Below are 16,090 nucleotides of genomic sequence, written 5' to 3'. Positions count from 1 at the left end.
CATCCATCATCCATCATTCCATCCATTTTGAAGAGAAAAAAAAAAAAAAAAAACCTCGAATATCAATCTTGTCCATCAATCTCTCCCATTCACCACCCACCAACCCATCCACCAAACGACAGTAATCTCTTCCCTTGATCATCATCATGAAATGAAGCAGACGCCGTGTGCACCCGTCCCATGCAAAGCCCAGCCCAGCCCACACACTTCAACATTCCAACACTCCCACGATCGACCCAACTCATCATCCCTCCAGCTCCTTTGCATACATGATGGTTTACTTCTTTCTTTCTTTCTGCCTCTACTTCTTTCTTTCTTTCTTTCTTTCTATTCCACAGTCCATCACATCCATCCCCATCACGTCCACGGGAAGTCGAGTCTGGTTTCTAAATAGAGAGGGAGGGGAGAGAGAAGTAAGAGAGAGAAAGGAGGGAAAGAGAAAGAGGTGAGAGGTTGCACACCCAGCCAGCCAGCCAGCCAGCCAGCAACAGCAGCCGACAGGCAGGCAGATAGGCAGGCAACTCAACAAGAAACCAAAGAAAACGCCCCGATCCCGCCATCCATCCGTCCAAACCAGTCGGTCAGTCAGTCAGTCAGCCAGTCAATCATTATCCATTCATCAACCCATGCCATGACACCATCCGACTCTGACTTGCACCATAGATCCACCTTCAAACCCACACACACACGCACTCAATTGCCAAAAAACAACCTCATAGCACTCAACACCCTGCGCCGACACACCGGACACGAATCCACGCGCCTGGCGCAATTGAGGCAGGCGACGACGTGGCCGCAGTCATAGAATGCAGCATCGGCCGGGTCCTCCCAGCAGATGCGGCACAGGCGCTCGACCTCCTGCGCCTGGCGCCAGTGCGTGACGCCCTCGCCGAAGCGCTTACCCGCGCGCCACCCGCCGTGGTACGCGTTGCCCGTGGCGCGCTCGACCAGCGATCCGATGCCGTGCGGCGCGTCGGCCGCCCACGCGCCCGTGTACACATCGCCGTTGGCAAAGGTGAGGGAGCCGCAGGCGCCTTGGCGCTCGCCCAGGCAGAACGGACCCGAGTAGTGCGAGCCGTCAAAGTAGACGCGGCGGCCGTGGCCGTGCGGTCGTCCGTTGCGCAGTAGCCCGACGTAGTGCTCGCTGCTGAAGTAGTCGAGGGTGAAGTGTCCGGTAAGCGGTGGCGTTGTGCGCGCGGCAAAGCGGGCGCGAAGGGCGTGCTGGACGGCGTCATCAGCCCTGGTGAAGAGGCCGGCGTTGGCAAGAGATGAGCGCGTTGATGTGGAGAGTACAACGTTGGCGATGAGGACGGCGGGCGACACGATGCTGGTTTGGCCAAAGGTTGTCGTTGAGCGTAGGTTCAGCTTGCCAGCGCGTGTGGCAAGCATTTCGGCCTCGTCCCATAGCTCCAATGGCGTCGACGCATCCCAGCCGAGAACTTTGCGGATGCTGGATTCGACGCGATCATTGAATTTGACCACAAAACTGCTGTGGGCCTTGAGAGTGGCCGCTTCAGCGTCAAACACTTTGAGCATGACATAAGTCTCGCCTCTCGGATTTACGTTGGCGCTGAACCAATCATACGGATCTCTAGAATTCGCTGGGGTGACGGAGGGGGCACTCTTGGGGGTTTGAGAAGTCTGAGGAGGTGTAATTAGGGCGGACGGAGGAGGCGGCAGCGGAGGTAGTAGAGTTCCACTCGGCTCGGCATTGTCCTCGTCGATGCGCGTCGCGGCAGTCCCGAATTCCAACTGTAGACGGCTCCTGGCAACTGCTTGGGCAGCAGCCTGCTGCTCTCCTTCCAATTCGTGGTGCAAACGCGCAGCCTGAGCAGTAAGTCCTTCGGTGATGACAAGGTCCATGTTTTCATTGACGTCCTCATCGCGATCACTCATTGGCGTATCTTCTGCCGAGTCCTGCCCATCATCCGAAGAGCTGCTGCCTCTCCGACTTTCGCAGGGAATGTCATCCTCTTTTGCAACATGGACCCAGATCCACCGGCCTGGCGTCTTCTCCAAACTGTCTTCGAATTGCGTCCTTCGCATCCAAGGGTCGGATGGACGCGGGCAGTGTGGGTCCTCGCCGCTGACCATGCGCTTCAGCACCGGCCGGTAGGCACTACCCTCAGCATAGTCCATAGACCAAAAATTGATGCGCCTCGCATCTTCTATCCCAAGCTCGTCGGCCAATGTATGGCGAACGTGGTTGACAGAGTCATTTGAAGAAAACTGAATCGTCCTCACGCATTCGGATGTCGCCCACTTGGGATCTGTCGGGTCAATGATCCCTGGACCATCATGCTGATCAAAGGCTGTCGAAAGAAAGACTTTGTACTCTTGTGGCTTGTTTGACAGAGGCAGCTCAACTTCGGAGTCGGTATCATCGTGGGGTAGCCAGTCCGGGATATCCCAAGTACCCTCCTCCCTGCTGATTTGCTTATGCACAACATCTGCTCGGATGTAGAGGAGAACATAGGCAACGGCAGACTTTTCAGACCCTCCGCCTTCGTGGTTGTCGATTGCTTGTTGCTTAGTGAGGCCAACCACGCGACTGTCCTTGTCATCGTAATGCGCATACCACTTTGTGCCAGGGCCACGTGGACGGACCACAGCATAGTAACAGCCCGATTGCAAGCTATCTCGGTGCGCAATGAACCCGTGAAGGATATATGTTGTCCTGTTGGCTGTGATGCGGTCCAGGATCTTGACCTTGTCTGCCAATTTCTTCACTGAACGCTGTCCCTCGTCAAATTCCTGGCGTTCCAGCTCAATGTGCAAGAATTCTGGAGGGGGAGCCGTCGGATCCATCAAATTGTGCGCCTTTTCCACGGCGGCCTGTACATCTGCACAACCCTTGACGGGCGCGCGATACGTTGGGGTGTTTAGCATACGATCCCTCTCTGGACCAAATATCGAGTCGAGCCGACCCTCCAAATGCGTTCCCCGAAGCTCAATCTCGAGCTTTGCCCTCAATACTTCCCAAACTTCAATGACGTCCATCTTTTCAAAGCAATGAGTCTCGCCGTACCACTCCAGAGCCATGGCAACGTATTCGAGATCGATCGGTTCGCGTTTTCCAGTCCACGTGGAACGCATTTTATAGACGGTGCGTACCAAGGCTGTAATCAGTGGCTTGGGAGTTGCGCGAGCCTCGCGCTCCGGATGGGGGACATGGGCACTGTACAGGAGTTGGCGAAAAGGTTTGAACGTGAGCCACGGCCAGATGGCAGCGAGAAGGCCGCTAGAGTTGGCGCACATGCTGTGGAGACCAGTCATGGCAAAGCTGTCCCACGAGTTCTCTCCGCTGTGGTGCTCCCAGAGGCACTCGGTCGGGTCGTTGACTATCCGAATGTAGGCTCGAAAGGCAAGAGTGTCGTTGCGAAGCAGCGCTTGTCGTTGTCCTCGATGGCGATAGTGGATCTCGTAGTGTGGGCCGTGAAAGCGCGTCCAACCCCAGTCGGGCGAGTCTGGGCAGAATCTGTGAGCGCAGGAACGGTAAAAGTTGACGCGTGGCTCGTTGGGATTGTACAAGACGACCGCTACCTGCGCCGCGACACTGCGGCGCTTTGGGATTTTCGGGTCTCCAAGAAGAGGGATGGGCGTCGTGCGGTACTCAACGGAACCAGAATTCGAGCTTTGCGGTTGGGCTTGGGAGCTTGATGAGGCGCTTTGGGGACCGTCTTTGCGAGATTCTGGACTCTTCTTCTTCTTCTTGACCGACAGGCATTCTAGATAGATGCTGAGAAAGTCGGAGTCATTGCCTCGTGGATAGAACTTGATCTGCCAGTCGTATCCCCCAATCCGGGCGACTGGCGACTTCATGACGAGCTCCTTGTTTGGGTTTTCCTTGGTTCCGTTAAAATTGTTAAGAGTCCAGTCAAGCCTGCCGCTCGGCCCTGGCTTGTATTCTGGGTCGTCAAGGCCAACAAAGGTTTTGGCTTCCCAGTGGGCATCTGCCAGTGGTTAGTACAGCATCGCCGAGGCGTTGGGGAGCCTTACGGTCGTGAGCGCTGAATTCTTCCACTGCCTCAATCTCTTTGATCTCAACCTCGTCTGGAACCGAGCGATCTTCACCCAGTTCATGCCAACGAGGCGCATCCTCGTCATCCGACGACTCGTCGGGCTCCATGACGGAGCCCTCTTCACGTGGAGAATCCGAGGGACCAGTAGGGGGAGGAATGACGACTGGAGGAGGCGGCAGCGATGTTGGAGGTGGAGTTGAAGGATTTACGCCCGGATAGCCCATGCTGTCCACCGAGCTACCGTGAGAGTTGACGCGCACCAGTCGTGGAGGACCTGTGGGCTCTTCTATTTGCGGCGGCGGAGGAGGAGGAGGCGGCGGCGGGACAATGGTCGACTCCTGGGTTGTCGCAGAGGCCGTGTTTGGTGGGGGTGCATCGGCAAAGGCAAAAGCGCCAGGAGGATCTGGACTGGTATCCATGGCGTCGTGATCTACAGGCGCGGGCGGCGGGGCATCGGTGCTTGGCGGGTTGAGGTTGAAGACGTTTGCCGTCGACATGTCCATTTCGTCGGCTGGTTCGGCTGGTGGGGTGAAACCAGTGGCGCCTTGTTGAAAAGCACCATCGAAGTTGTCCATTAAGTCCTCCTCCATTTCTGAATCCTCGCTGTCGCTGGACTGTACGTGTGGGTTGGCGCTCATGTGAGAGTCGTTTGCGGGAGGGCGTGGAGAGTGTGGGGCGGAAGGGGACCGAGGACTTTGAGAGCCGTTTTGTGAAAAGGCGTGGAAGACGGGCGGCGAGGGTGAGCGTTGTCCAAAGAGTAGAGGAGGAGGATCGACGCTGGCGGAGCTGGTGGTGACGCTCATGGTCGGGGCACGTCAGTGCGCGGCGGGCCGGCGCGGTGTGGGGGACAAAGGCGGCAGTGCAAGGTGTGGAGCAAATGGGAGAGGCGTTTTTGGAATGATTGCGGGCGTTTGCTAGGAAAGTCGGGGCGAGTGAGATGGGTGGTTGGATGCAGATGGAAGGTGAGGGCAGTACGGGTGGGCGTAGGCATAGGCGTAGGCGTAGGCGTAGGCGTAGGCGTAGGCGTAGGCGTAGGCGTAGGCGTAGGCGTAGGCGTAGGCGTAGGCGGCGGATGTTGAGGTGGTACTGGGATGCATGTACAGTACAGTACAGTACAGCAGCAGCAAGCACAGGCACGCGCAAGGCGGATTGCAGGTGGAATCGACGAGGTTGAAAGAATTTCTGGGGAGAAGTAGATAGGTAGATGGGTAGGTGGGTAGGTAGGTAGGCAGGTAGGTTGGGATGCAGGCATGAGGCGGGTAGCGGGAGCGGTAGCATATATTCTATCCACAGCCTCAGCTTTTCCATTGGAGCTTAGCTCGCGACCAGGGCCAGGCAGGGGTGACTGACTGACTAACGGGCGATGACTCGCTCCCCGCGCCTCTTGTCGGCTGCTCCACCGGCCAAAACACTCACCAACATAACCCTTCCTTCCTTCCTTCCTTCCTTCCTTCTGCCTGCTCGCCGTCATGTGGCTGACTACCTCCACTCTCGTCGTGCCAACCGTTGGTACTGACTGCTGTGGACTTGACAGGCCCTGCCACGCACGGCATTGAGGCCAGTCTCAGTCTTACCCTCAGCCTTCGTGAAACGCCCTTGGCCGGCTGTCGTCTGGACTCTTTCGTTTCCTCGCGCTGGTATATGTCTGTTTGATGCTAATCCGTCCTCGCTGCCTTTGCAAACGTGGCCGCCACAATCAATGGAAACACCACCGTCGCCTCGGCGTACACTTTGACGCTGTCGCCATCGGCTCTGATCTTCCCCCAACTAACAGCCTCGTCTGGCCGTGCCCCCGCGTCGCTGCCGTCAAATTCCTGCGCCGTGTTGATGTACACGGCGCTCTCGGCCCCGTTGCGCATCAGGTTGGCGTTGGCAATGTGGTGCTTGACTATGCCGCCGCCCAGGATGATCATGCCCGTGCGTTTGGCGCGAACAGCCGACGTGTTGATGCGCCGAATGTCTTGGACAATGTCAATCCGCAGTTGCTGCGGACTTGCTTTGAACGTGTGGAAATACAACATGTCGCCCAGCGACCCATCTGTCAGCGCCGGACAAAATACGGGAATGTCGTTTTTCCACGCCCAGTAGTAGACGCTCCGCTCGTCGTTAATCTCCTTGCCCAAGCGCGCTATCACCTTGCTGGGAGTCCAGTTGACGGGCTCTTCGTCGTTCTTGGTGGCCTCTTGCTCGGCCAGCATGGCGTCGAGAATTGGCACGACCCAATCCTCAAAGGCACAATAGTTGGAGTTTGGCACGAGCAGATTGCCAATGCGATTCATGCCCTTTGCGCGCAGATCGGCTCCGCGGGTGTGGAACGAGCCCAGGTACGTGGGCGCAAGGCATTTGATAAAGTCCTCCTCGACGCCACCGGCCGTCGTCACAATGGCCGACACGTGCCGGTGCTGGACCAGGTAGCGCAGCGTCTCGCGCAGGCCCGACGAGATGAGGTTGGACGTGTAGCCGAGGAAAATGGTGGTGCCCTCGCCCGTCTCGGGGTCGCGCCAGGTTCGCTGCAAAGTCAAGGTCAGGTGATGGAAGAAAAGAAAAGGTTTCTCAATTGGCTTCGCACCATGCTCTCGATGACGCGCACAGCCTGTCCTACCGACGTTGCCTGAAAGCCCATGGTCTCCATGCCCGCGACCAGGTCGTCGACGGTGATGGAGCGGCCGCTGCGCGCATAGTCGTCAAACTCGATGCCCTTGACTTGGCGAGCGCCCTCGGGCACGGGGTCAGAAGGCTTGAGCACTGCATCTGTGGCGGTGGAAGGGGCGTTTGCTGCGGCTGTGGTGGGTGGAGGATTTGCGCTCGGAGACGACATTTCTTTATAAATTTTTAAAATTTGGCCCAAGGGGGTGCGGGTGGTTTTTGGACGGGAATCGGCCGGGAATATCTTAGTCGACGGAGAAGGCTCGGCAGGGTTTCGAATCTGTGCGCGGTGTGGAGGCGAGCGAGGCAGGGAACCAACCAAGCACACGAGACGAGATTGGATCAAAGATGGAAGCCCTACCGCACGACGGCGGGAACCATGGCCACGCGATGGGCGTCAATGGGCGACGGGTGGGAATCGAAGAGTCAAGGAGAAGGAGAAAAAAAAGAAAGAAAGAAAAAAAAAAAAAAATTTGCAGACAGGTTTGCCGTGGGACTAGAGGCTAGCCAACCCAGTCCCTGTTGGCGCCAATTGCGCGTGGCGGATCGAAGCCGCAACCCCAATCCCAAAGGAATGCCTTGTTAGGTGCCACAATGCCACAATCTCGCAGCCGGGCGGCATGCATGACATGATGCAGTCGGAGACAGACGAAAAGCGTCGTCAGGCCTTGTGCGGCTCGACGACGGGGATAGGCCTGCAAGTGACGGGAGGGTTGTTCGGCTGCCCTGTCACTGGGGCCACAGCACGTTCTGGGGTCTTTCAGCGATGCCATGCACGAGGAGATGGGCAGCGAGAGGCAGAGCAGGACGCGCTGAAGTGCCGTGGTTGATGGAGAATAAAGCACGCTCCAGGCACATAGCCGTCACCGTTTCAGCCAGGATGAGGTGCATCATCTTCAGAAAGGTTCTAGGACCTGTCCTGTGCGTCACCTTTCGGCCTTGCCAAAAACGATGCAAGGAAGCCAAGCGGATGCACGACTAACTACGGTACAGTGCTTTGCCTTAGCGATGGTCAAGTCCGTCCTCCGTCTTTTCGTTCTCCCTCCACACCACCACCACCACCACCACCACCACCACCACACAGCTCCGTACTCTACGCCAACCACCCCGCAGGACTTGACTCGACTCGACTCGTCAATCTGGCCTCATCCTGCTGCAAGACGCTGCTCCACTCCGCTTTGCTGCCACACCGCACGCCCGCCGCCGCCGCCCCAGACCCCCGCCCCTTCGAGAAGCCGCACAGCCAGCCGCCACGTCAAACTCCAGCCGTCCAGGGTGCAGTGCAGCAAATCCTCGTCGCCGTCATCCATTCCATCTCGCCATCTCCACTGCGCCGGCCGTGTCGTGCTCGACTTGACTGACGCAGGCCGAGGCTGGCGGGCCGTTCAAGCCGAGGCGAGCTGTAACAGAAGTCAGAGGTCGTCAGGTCAGGTCCAGGTCCCTTCCGGTCCGGCTGGCGGCTGCCGTCGCAGTTGCATCTCCAGACACCACACGCACGCGTGTGCCCCGATCCCGCTTGGCACGCTAGCCCCCCTTTGGGCCTAGTGCCTCCCGTTGGGAACCTGCAACCTCAACTCTCGCCTTTCCTCGACATCTCTCCGACCGTGAGTCTTTCCAGCCCGCTGCGCCCTTGCTCTGCCCGTCCCTTCAATGCGCCCCCATTGCCTTTGTCTCGCCCTCTCCATGACTTGCTCCATGACTGTCTGAAGCCTCGACATCGTGCACCCGTGCCGTCGGCACTTTTTCAGCCGTGTCGACATTTGCCCGCGTATACACCTTGATTCCCGTCTCGTCCCATGCCCTCACTGACAGTCGTCGTCTAGGCCCTCGCCGGCACTCGGGCACACATGCTGGCTCCCTGATAGACATTGCAAGGATATTTCCAACCCTCATCTTTTACTCACAGCCAGAGCATGTCATCAAGATACCCTTCCAACGACTCGAGATACACTTCGCGTGACCGAACTCCGCCTCGTTATACCGACAGACGACCATCCGCAGCCCATGGATCCAGCTTTGTTCACAGAAACGATGATGTCACCAGCTCCAGGACCTATCCCGACTCAATTAGCGGATCCGCATCGCGAGACGTTCCACGAGGTCCCAAGGCGCTCGCCGACTCCGCTCGAGGTCCACCACCCGGTGGAGGTTCGTCAGTGCCCGCTGGGCCACGGGGACGCGGTTTCGGAGCACGATCCGAGTATCGCGAATTGAGAGACGCTCCTCCGCTGAGCGACGGCCGGGGAGGCTCGTCCTGGCGCGGATCTGATCGAGACCGTCATTTTGATAGACGCGACAGAGCCATTTCTCCCCGTGCAAGGTCGCCCGGCAGAGACTCGCGCGACTCGCGCGACTCGAGAGACTTCCCGCCAAGAGAGTTGGACATTGACCGAGCAAGAAAGAGCGGAAGGGACGGCCCTCCATCTGCAGGTTCCAGTTACTCTGATTCTCCTTCTAGCCAGTTTGGCTTTTACGGTGGACGTGGGGGATTTGGTGGTCGCGGCCGCGGCAGGGGTGATTGGGATGATCGTGGTCGAGGAAGAGGATCCTTTGTCGACAGAAACTCTTTCAGACCCCGAAGCAGATCGCCTCGTCCGCGCTGGGAAAAGGATTCGAGAGACGACCGCATCAGCGACAGACGGGACGATCGCAGGTTTGATCGTCGGGACGATGACCGTCCGTTTTATCGAGACGACCGGGAGCGGGAGGTGGATCGTTACAAACGAGACCCCGGCCCAAGAGATGCAGACATCCGCCGAGCGAGCGTCGTTACCGATGGACGGTATGGACCGACGCCGAGTTCGACCACACATCATAGCCCTCGCCACTCCTCGATATCCATGGGCCATGCCAACAACTCCGCGCCCGACCTCACTAGAGATTTGCTGCCCAGTAGACGAACATCGGTTGCACAAGAGCCAATTTCGGCAAAGACTCACTCGGACAAACCAGAGTACATTGCCGCTCGCGCAGAGGCATCGCGCGACCGCTATGGTCCACGCGCCTCTTCCCCGCCGCCTTCTGCCCCACAAGTTCCTGCATTTGGTTCTGTAGCGTCGTTCCAGAAGCCTGCAACCACATTTAGCACTCCCACCTCGAATGTATGGAGGCCCCCGCCACAGCCACCCACCCCCTCAGCCGCCCCTGCTCCGTCAAAAATTCCTACAAGCGCTCCCAAAGCTCCATCTTCCATCCCGCCTACCGCACCAACAGGACCAAAGGCATCTCGGCCATTGGAGAAGCCTGTTGAAAAGCCCGTCGAGACGCCGGCAAGCAGTCCAGCCAAGGAGCTAGCCAAGTCAAGAATTGAGACTCCTCCTGCGCCGTCGAGTCAGCCCCCATCAGCCCCTCGAGTTGCTTCTACAGAGCCTCACGATGCTCCTTCCCGCTCTCGCCCGCCGTCCCCACCAGCTGCGCCTCCAACAGGTCCTGCTGCACTACAACCGCGGCTTCCTACAACCGTACCTCCCACTGGTCCACGCGGACTCGTCTCTCCTCAACAGCCACACAGCCGTCTGGTTCCTCCTCTTGGACCTCCTCGAGATGTTGCTCCTCCAAACATCCCGCTTGGGCCCAGAGCGACCGTGCCATTCAGCACTCCACCCAGAGGACCTTCAGCCGGCCCTGGCCCTCCTCCCGGCCCTGCTATCCCCACTGGACCCAAGGCTGACCGTGCGCCTCCCGCTGGACCACGTGCTGCTCTGGGACCAAACAGTGTTCGGCCACCAATGATGGGCGTGCCCGGCAGAAATCTGCAGTGGATCCGGCCTGATGCACCGCGATATGGCCGGCCTGGTCCTGTTGTACCTGCGAAACGTGACTTTGAAGGCGACGAAAAAGAAAAGGGCTCTTCCTCAAGACCAAGATCTCCGGCGTTCCCAATGGGCTCGCCCGTGTCAGGGCCAGCGACTCCATCGCCTGCAATCGCTGCCGAGCCAATTGCCCAGAGGAGAAGATCTGCGGGCGAAATTCGTTCGCGCGATGAGCCTTCGTCATTAATCGCCCGCCGCAATTCTGCTTTTGCCTCCTCGGATCCTCCTGTCAAAAGGGAGGACTCGCCTCCGCCCTCGCTACCCAAACACGAATCGGAGTCTGACGAAGCCAGTGAAGATGACGACGAAATGGACCTTGATGATGAAGATTTCTTTGGTCAAAGCAAAATTACCTATGAGCGCGAAAAGACTCGTCTAGAAGCTCGTTTGAAGAAGCTGGAAGATGCAAGCTTACGTTTTACTGTACCATTACGTTCACTGTTAAGATTGTCGCGCGTCGCCGATGCACACATTCCTCAGCCAGAGCAAGTCTTGGCTCCCGAGCCAACGCCCGTTGTGGAAATTGCTGAAGAACACGAGAAAGTCGAACAGCCTGCAGTTGCGGAAGAAAAGCCAGAAGATCCAGATGTGCCAATGGAGGATGAAAAGGAGGACAAGGCGTCGTCCGTGGTCGAGACGCCGGCCGCACCCGAACCCGAACCCGAACCGTCGAAGCTTCTCACGCCAAAAGCTGATGAGCACGAAGACGTGGAAATGCCAGACATGGTTTTGCACCGTGTGGAGGAAGATGTTGAAGATGAAGCTTCTTCGACTTCGGAGGATTCAATCACCGAGGCGCAATTGCAGTCGCTTCCATACCTCCACCGCGGACCTCCCACCCCTCTGTCTGATCCTGACCAGGAGGTAATCGGATTGAAGCCAAGTATCTTGGCATCCATCAAAGGCAAGCTCATGGACGCCTACCAGGCGGAAAGGGAGTTTCAAGACTCTGCACTGCAGACCTTCAGAGTGGTCTATAAAGAGTGGGGACTCGAGACGGCACAGCGCGAAAAGGAGCTTGCAGCCAGAGAAGAGAAGGAAAAGACGGAAGAGCAAGAAACGGCTGTCTCTCCCACTGAGCCTGCGCCTGGTAATCAACCAACCATTCGGCAACGACACGTAACCGATTACGACTTGGAAAATATCATGAAAGAGTCTATGAGACTGGAAGAAGAGAGAAAGGAAAAGCAGCGCCGTGAAGAAGAGGCCAAGAATCCCTTTTCGGGCGGCCAGGCGCCGATTCCCGATATGCTCCCCGAGGAAGAATTGCGGCGTGCCAAGTTTATCAACACCAACCGTTTGCGCGAGCCAGGCAAGGGCATTGTCACCTTTGGCTTCGAGCCTCCCGACGACGACTTCACCCCTGAGGAGCACAAATCGCTCGTGGTTGCGTATCATCAAACACCCAAAGACTGGGGTGAGATTGCCAAGGCGCTTCCTGGTCGCGACTTCAGGGAGTGCATCGCCCACTACTATTCGACCAAGTGGAACGGCGAGTATAAGCCGCCCACTGGTAGGCGCAAAGCCAAACGTAAAGCACCAGCCAACCCTCGCAAGACGAAGCCTCCCTTTGCTAGCACCGAAAAGGATGATGTCGCCGGCGAAGATGGCGCCCCAGCGTCTACAACAGAGCGAGGGAGACCTCGACGTGCTGCTGCGCCCACCTTTGGAGACAAGGAAGTTCAAGAGCAGGAGCATGCGACCCCAACCCCTACACCTGGACGCCAAAGAGGCACTTCGACGCGAGGCGAAACGGTGGAGCCAACGACGGAAAAGCCGACCAAGAGACAGCGGGCAACCAAGGAAAAGGGCAACAAAAAGTCGCGAACACAAAATCTTGCACCCGCGCCGTCAGCCTCTCCTCAAAAGATGGACCGAGATATCAAGGACATGTACCAGGCAGAAGTACCTGGCGATCTTTCCCACCTGCCGCGCACGTCGGAAGACCCTGGCATGCTACCGGCGCCTTCTCAGCTCGAGATACCTCACCTTGGACCAGATGCGCCCATGCTGCATCCATCCGGTGCACCTGAGCCTGTTGAGCGACCAAGGGCGCGAACGGCCAACTCTCGTGCTGGAGGCATGTCGAGCTATTGGTCTGTTAACGAGACGACCGACTTTCGAAACTATCTGTCGTATTTTGGCACCGATTTCGCTGCCATTGCGCGGCAGATGGGGACGAAGACTCCTGCCATGGTTAGTTCTTGATGATGATGATGATGGACAGTTGCTGACGATTGCAGGTCAAAAATGAATTCACCCGCAAGACTGACACGGGCAAAGGCCACGATCTGGTCGAAATTGCACACACAGCAGACGAGAGGAGGAAGCGCGGGGAAGACATGGGCCCGCCGCCTCCACCAACTGCCTCGACCAAACGGCGTGATTACACTTCCCAGCCTCCGGTTCCTCGCACATTGGCTCCAACGCCGAGCGATGCCATTGATGATTCGCGATCTCCAACTAAACAACCGGAAGTGCCCCCGCAAACGTCGTCTCCGCACCCACAGGCCATTCCTCGTTTCCCTCCATTGGCTCAAGCTGTGACTCCAATGTCAACAGCAGCAATGTCAACAGCAGCAATCCAACCTGCTGTTTCTGGCCCAACTGCAACCCAAGCACCAGCACATCCTCACAGCTACGGCAGGCCTCAACATGATGTACGCGGTCCAGCTCGGGGTTACTTTTCTCAGCGAGAGCCTACGCGTCCGCCCTTGATCCAACCCGAGGTGCGACAGCAAACTTCTGAGCCGATGCGTGAAATTCATCCAGAACATCACCAAGTGCCTTTTGGTCAAGGCATGCCGCAACCAATGCAAGACCAGCGGTATCCTCGCCTTGCTGTTGATCATCGTGAGCGGGAAGTCATGCCTGAGCCCGTCACATCGGCCCTACACCCTCAAGGTGGTTACCGGGCGGGTTCGCAGCATCTTGCGCGCGATCCCCGTTCTGATCCTCCTACTCCAAACACGGAGCCTCGGCCGCCAGTGCATCTCACTGCCATCCCCCGTCAGCCCGCGCAGCTTCGGCATCTCGTCGAGACTCCAAGCCAACTCCCAGTCGCCCAAGGGCAACCACACCACACGTCTCGACCGCCCTCGCCCAAAAGGGAGGAAGCACAACCGCCCTTTGTCTCGCAGGCGCCAACCCCAGTTCAGGCACTGCCTCGTCCTGTCGAGCCACCTAGGAGGTCCAATTTGGCCGATTTGCTAAATCCCACCTCGTCAGAGCCATCGAAACCCAAGGAGCAAAAGGTTGGGGAGCGTCCGAGTGTTGTCCCACAAGAACGACCATTTTCGGCCCAAGGCAGACCAATTCGCCAAACAGGTCCTCCGCCTCAGCCAACTGCCATAGCTTCGGGTTCTCCCGCGTACCATCGTGGAGAACTCTTCGCAGAGTCTCCCAAGCCTGGGAGTCCTTTTGCTAGACCTGCCTACGTCCAGCCGCCCGCTCAACAAATTTCGGTTCCGCCATCGTCGCGCCGTAACATGGAGCCTGTCCGCGAGCAATCTCAGCCTCCGCCAGCCCGCGATTGGGCTCGTCCATCCTTTTCGCAACCTCCGTCAAGCAGCTCACCACACCCTGGCGCCATGCAACCACAGCCAGCCCTGACAATTGATACTCGGCCTCAACAGTTCCCAGGCAACCACCGTGCAGCTTTGTCTCAATTGAATGGACAGCAACGTAACATTCACTCGCCAACGCCTTCGCACACTCCTGTCGCACATTCTCGTACGCCATCATACTCGCACGCGCAACCCGCCCGGCAGCAGGCTCCTACGCCGATTCCCCACGGAGTTCCTGCTGCACCTAGCCCGGCGAGGGAGATTCCACCAGGACCCGTCCTGCAGTCGAATCCATATGCACAAATGACTCCCCCGCAGAACATTCAGCAGCCTGCGCCGCCACTTGCACAACAGATTGGACGGAACGATCCGCATAGCCGCACTCTATCTTACACGCGCGCCGATGAGAGGGCGTATGATAGTGTTCGCGGACGGGACCGGGCACTGATGGAGCAAGAGAGGCGCGAGTACGAGTTTGTTCGCGAACGCGAACGCGAGGCACAAGCACAGTCCTTTGCCCAAGCACGAGCAGCACAGGCGCAGGCTGAAGCGCAGCGCCACGAAGCAATTGTGCATCAGCATTACATGCGCCAGCCAACTCCGACCCAGGCAGACCCAGCGGCCGCACGCTACCCGTCTGCTGGCCCCGGTGGCACCCAAGGCCCTTCTCGCGGCTCCGCCCACACGCCCACCGGCCACATGGGCTACCCGCCTCCCCCTGCTCCACCTGGAGGGCCTCAACTTGGTCTCCCGCCCCCGGGCAGCCAGCAAGATCGCCACGCGCCCCCTCACCACAGCTTCCCTTCGCCATTTCCCTCGGCCGCCCAACGAGGCTTTGAGGCCATGACAAGGGCTGAGGAAGCTCAGTATTTGAGGCAACAAGAAGCCCAACACGTGCAGCATGCCCAGGTCCACGCCGCTCACGCTCAAGCCCAGGCTCAAGCTCAGGCTCACGCTGACCAGCGCTATCGCGAAGGAGTCGCCGCGGCACAGGCCGCCCACCAGCACGCCCAGCAAGCCCAGGCTCAAGCCGTGCAGCAGCAGCAAGTTCAACAGCAACAAGTGCAACAGCAGCAACAGGCCGCGGCGGTGCATGCTGCTGCCGCAGAGCAGGACCTCAATCTGCGCCGCAACCACGCGCACGCCGCGCACGCCGCCGCGGCGCACCACCACTCGCAGCAACAGCAACAACAACAGCCGCTGTCGGAAGCCATGGCGGAAAAGGAGCGGCGTGATCGCGACCACCGCGACCGCGAACACCACCACCGCGCCCGCCAGAGCCAAGTCCAGGCCGACTACCACATGTCGGCGGCGCGGGCGCAGCAGCAGCAGCAGCAACAGCAGGTTCAAGCACATCAGCAGCAGCATGCTGCGCAGCAGGCTGACATCATTGAGTGGCAACGCAGACGTGATCTCGACCGAGACGTGTTTGGCGGCCGCGATGGGCGCAGCGGCTTGTTTGGGCCCGGGCCGAGAAAGGCATAGCATGTTGATGAGCCGGTCTTCGTGTGTAGGGGATGTGGGCCAGTGGTGTAGGAGTGTGGGTCGTCGTCTTTGTTGGCGTGGTGGTGTCGTGTTCGGTGTTCAAAAAGGCCATTTTTTGTTTGCCGTCTGGGTTGATGTGTGTCACAGGGGAGCGGTGTCGTATTGTTTGTCTGTGTTGTGCTTTACTAGACTCCTGAGACGTGTGTTGTTTTCGTTTTTTGGGGCAGGACCGGCTGACCGACTCTTTGCTTGGGTATGTACGCACCACCGCACCGCATCTTTCATAGAAGAGAAACAAGCGCTTGATGATGATGATGATGATGATGATGATGATGATTGTTTGGTTGGTTGGTTCGCCGGTTGGCTGGTTGGTCAGTGTAGAAATGAAGAAGCGGAATGAATAAACGAATGGTCGGTCGGTCAGTCAGTTGGTCGATAGGATTAATTGATGGATAGATGGATGGATACCACCTGGAAGGCAAACCAGGCAGGTAGATCTGGCAGACGGGTAGCCGGGCTCGTTGTCGTTGTTGTTTTTGATTGCTTATACTGTACATAA

General features: G+C 58.2%; 5 protein-coding genes across 5 annotated transcripts; 2 read left to right on the top strand and 3 right to left on the bottom strand.

Annotated features, from left to right (window-relative positions):
- Positions 1-693: 693 nt before the first annotated feature.
- IWZ02DRAFT_384909 (uncharacterized protein) lies at positions 694-4,246 on the bottom strand (the record flags this gene model as incomplete). Its single annotated transcript, XM_066765368.1, has 2 exons — positions 694-3,953; positions 4,000-4,246. The coding sequence occupies 2 exons, from the start codon at positions 4,244-4,246 to the stop codon at positions 694-696; spliced, it is 3,507 nt and encodes a 1,168-aa protein (XP_066618941.1).
- On the bottom strand, positions 3,985-5,502 carry IWZ02DRAFT_86347 (uncharacterized protein). Its single transcript, XM_066771333.1, has one exon. The coding sequence runs from the start codon at positions 5,328-5,330 to the stop codon at positions 4,260-4,262; it is 1,071 nt and encodes a 356-aa protein (XP_066618940.1). The 5' UTR covers positions 5,331-5,502; the 3' UTR covers positions 3,985-4,259.
- On the bottom strand, positions 5,178-7,080 carry IWZ02DRAFT_461700 (Deoxyhypusine synthase). The gene is made up of 3 exons (XM_066768231.1): positions 6,592-7,080; positions 5,373-6,532; positions 5,178-5,305 (listed from the first exon to the last, which is right to left on the bottom strand). The coding sequence occupies exons 1-2, from the start codon at positions 6,838-6,840 to the stop codon at positions 5,678-5,680; spliced, it is 1,104 nt and encodes a 367-aa protein (XP_066618939.1). The 5' UTR covers positions 6,841-7,080; the 3' UTR covers positions 5,178-5,305; positions 5,373-5,677.
- A 462-nt stretch (positions 7,081-7,542) lies between these two features.
- Positions 7,543-8,397, top strand: IWZ02DRAFT_86307 (uncharacterized protein). The gene has a single exon (XM_066771330.1). The coding sequence runs from the start codon at positions 7,620-7,622 to the stop codon at positions 8,211-8,213; it is 594 nt and encodes a 197-aa protein (XP_066618938.1). The 5' UTR covers positions 7,543-7,619; the 3' UTR covers positions 8,214-8,397.
- Positions 8,398-15,865, top strand: IWZ02DRAFT_86308 (uncharacterized protein). The gene is made up of 2 exons (XM_066771331.1): positions 8,398-12,676; positions 12,724-15,865. The coding sequence occupies exons 1-2, from the start codon at positions 8,582-8,584 to the stop codon at positions 15,529-15,531; spliced, it is 6,903 nt and encodes a 2,300-aa protein (XP_066618937.1). The 5' UTR covers positions 8,398-8,581; the 3' UTR covers positions 15,532-15,865.
- The last annotated feature ends 225 nt before the right edge of the window (positions 15,866-16,090 follow it).

Source organism: Phyllosticta citriasiana (genome assembly GCF_038021145.1).
Source record: "Phyllosticta citriasiana strain CBS 120426 chromosome Unknown IWZ02scaffold_15, whole genome shotgun sequence".
Taxonomy (NCBI): Eukaryota; Fungi; Ascomycota; class Dothideomycetes; order Botryosphaeriales; family Phyllostictaceae; genus Phyllosticta; species Phyllosticta citriasiana.
Note: the sequence above shows the minus strand (reverse complement) of the source record. Positions and strands in the feature narration are given on the sequence as shown.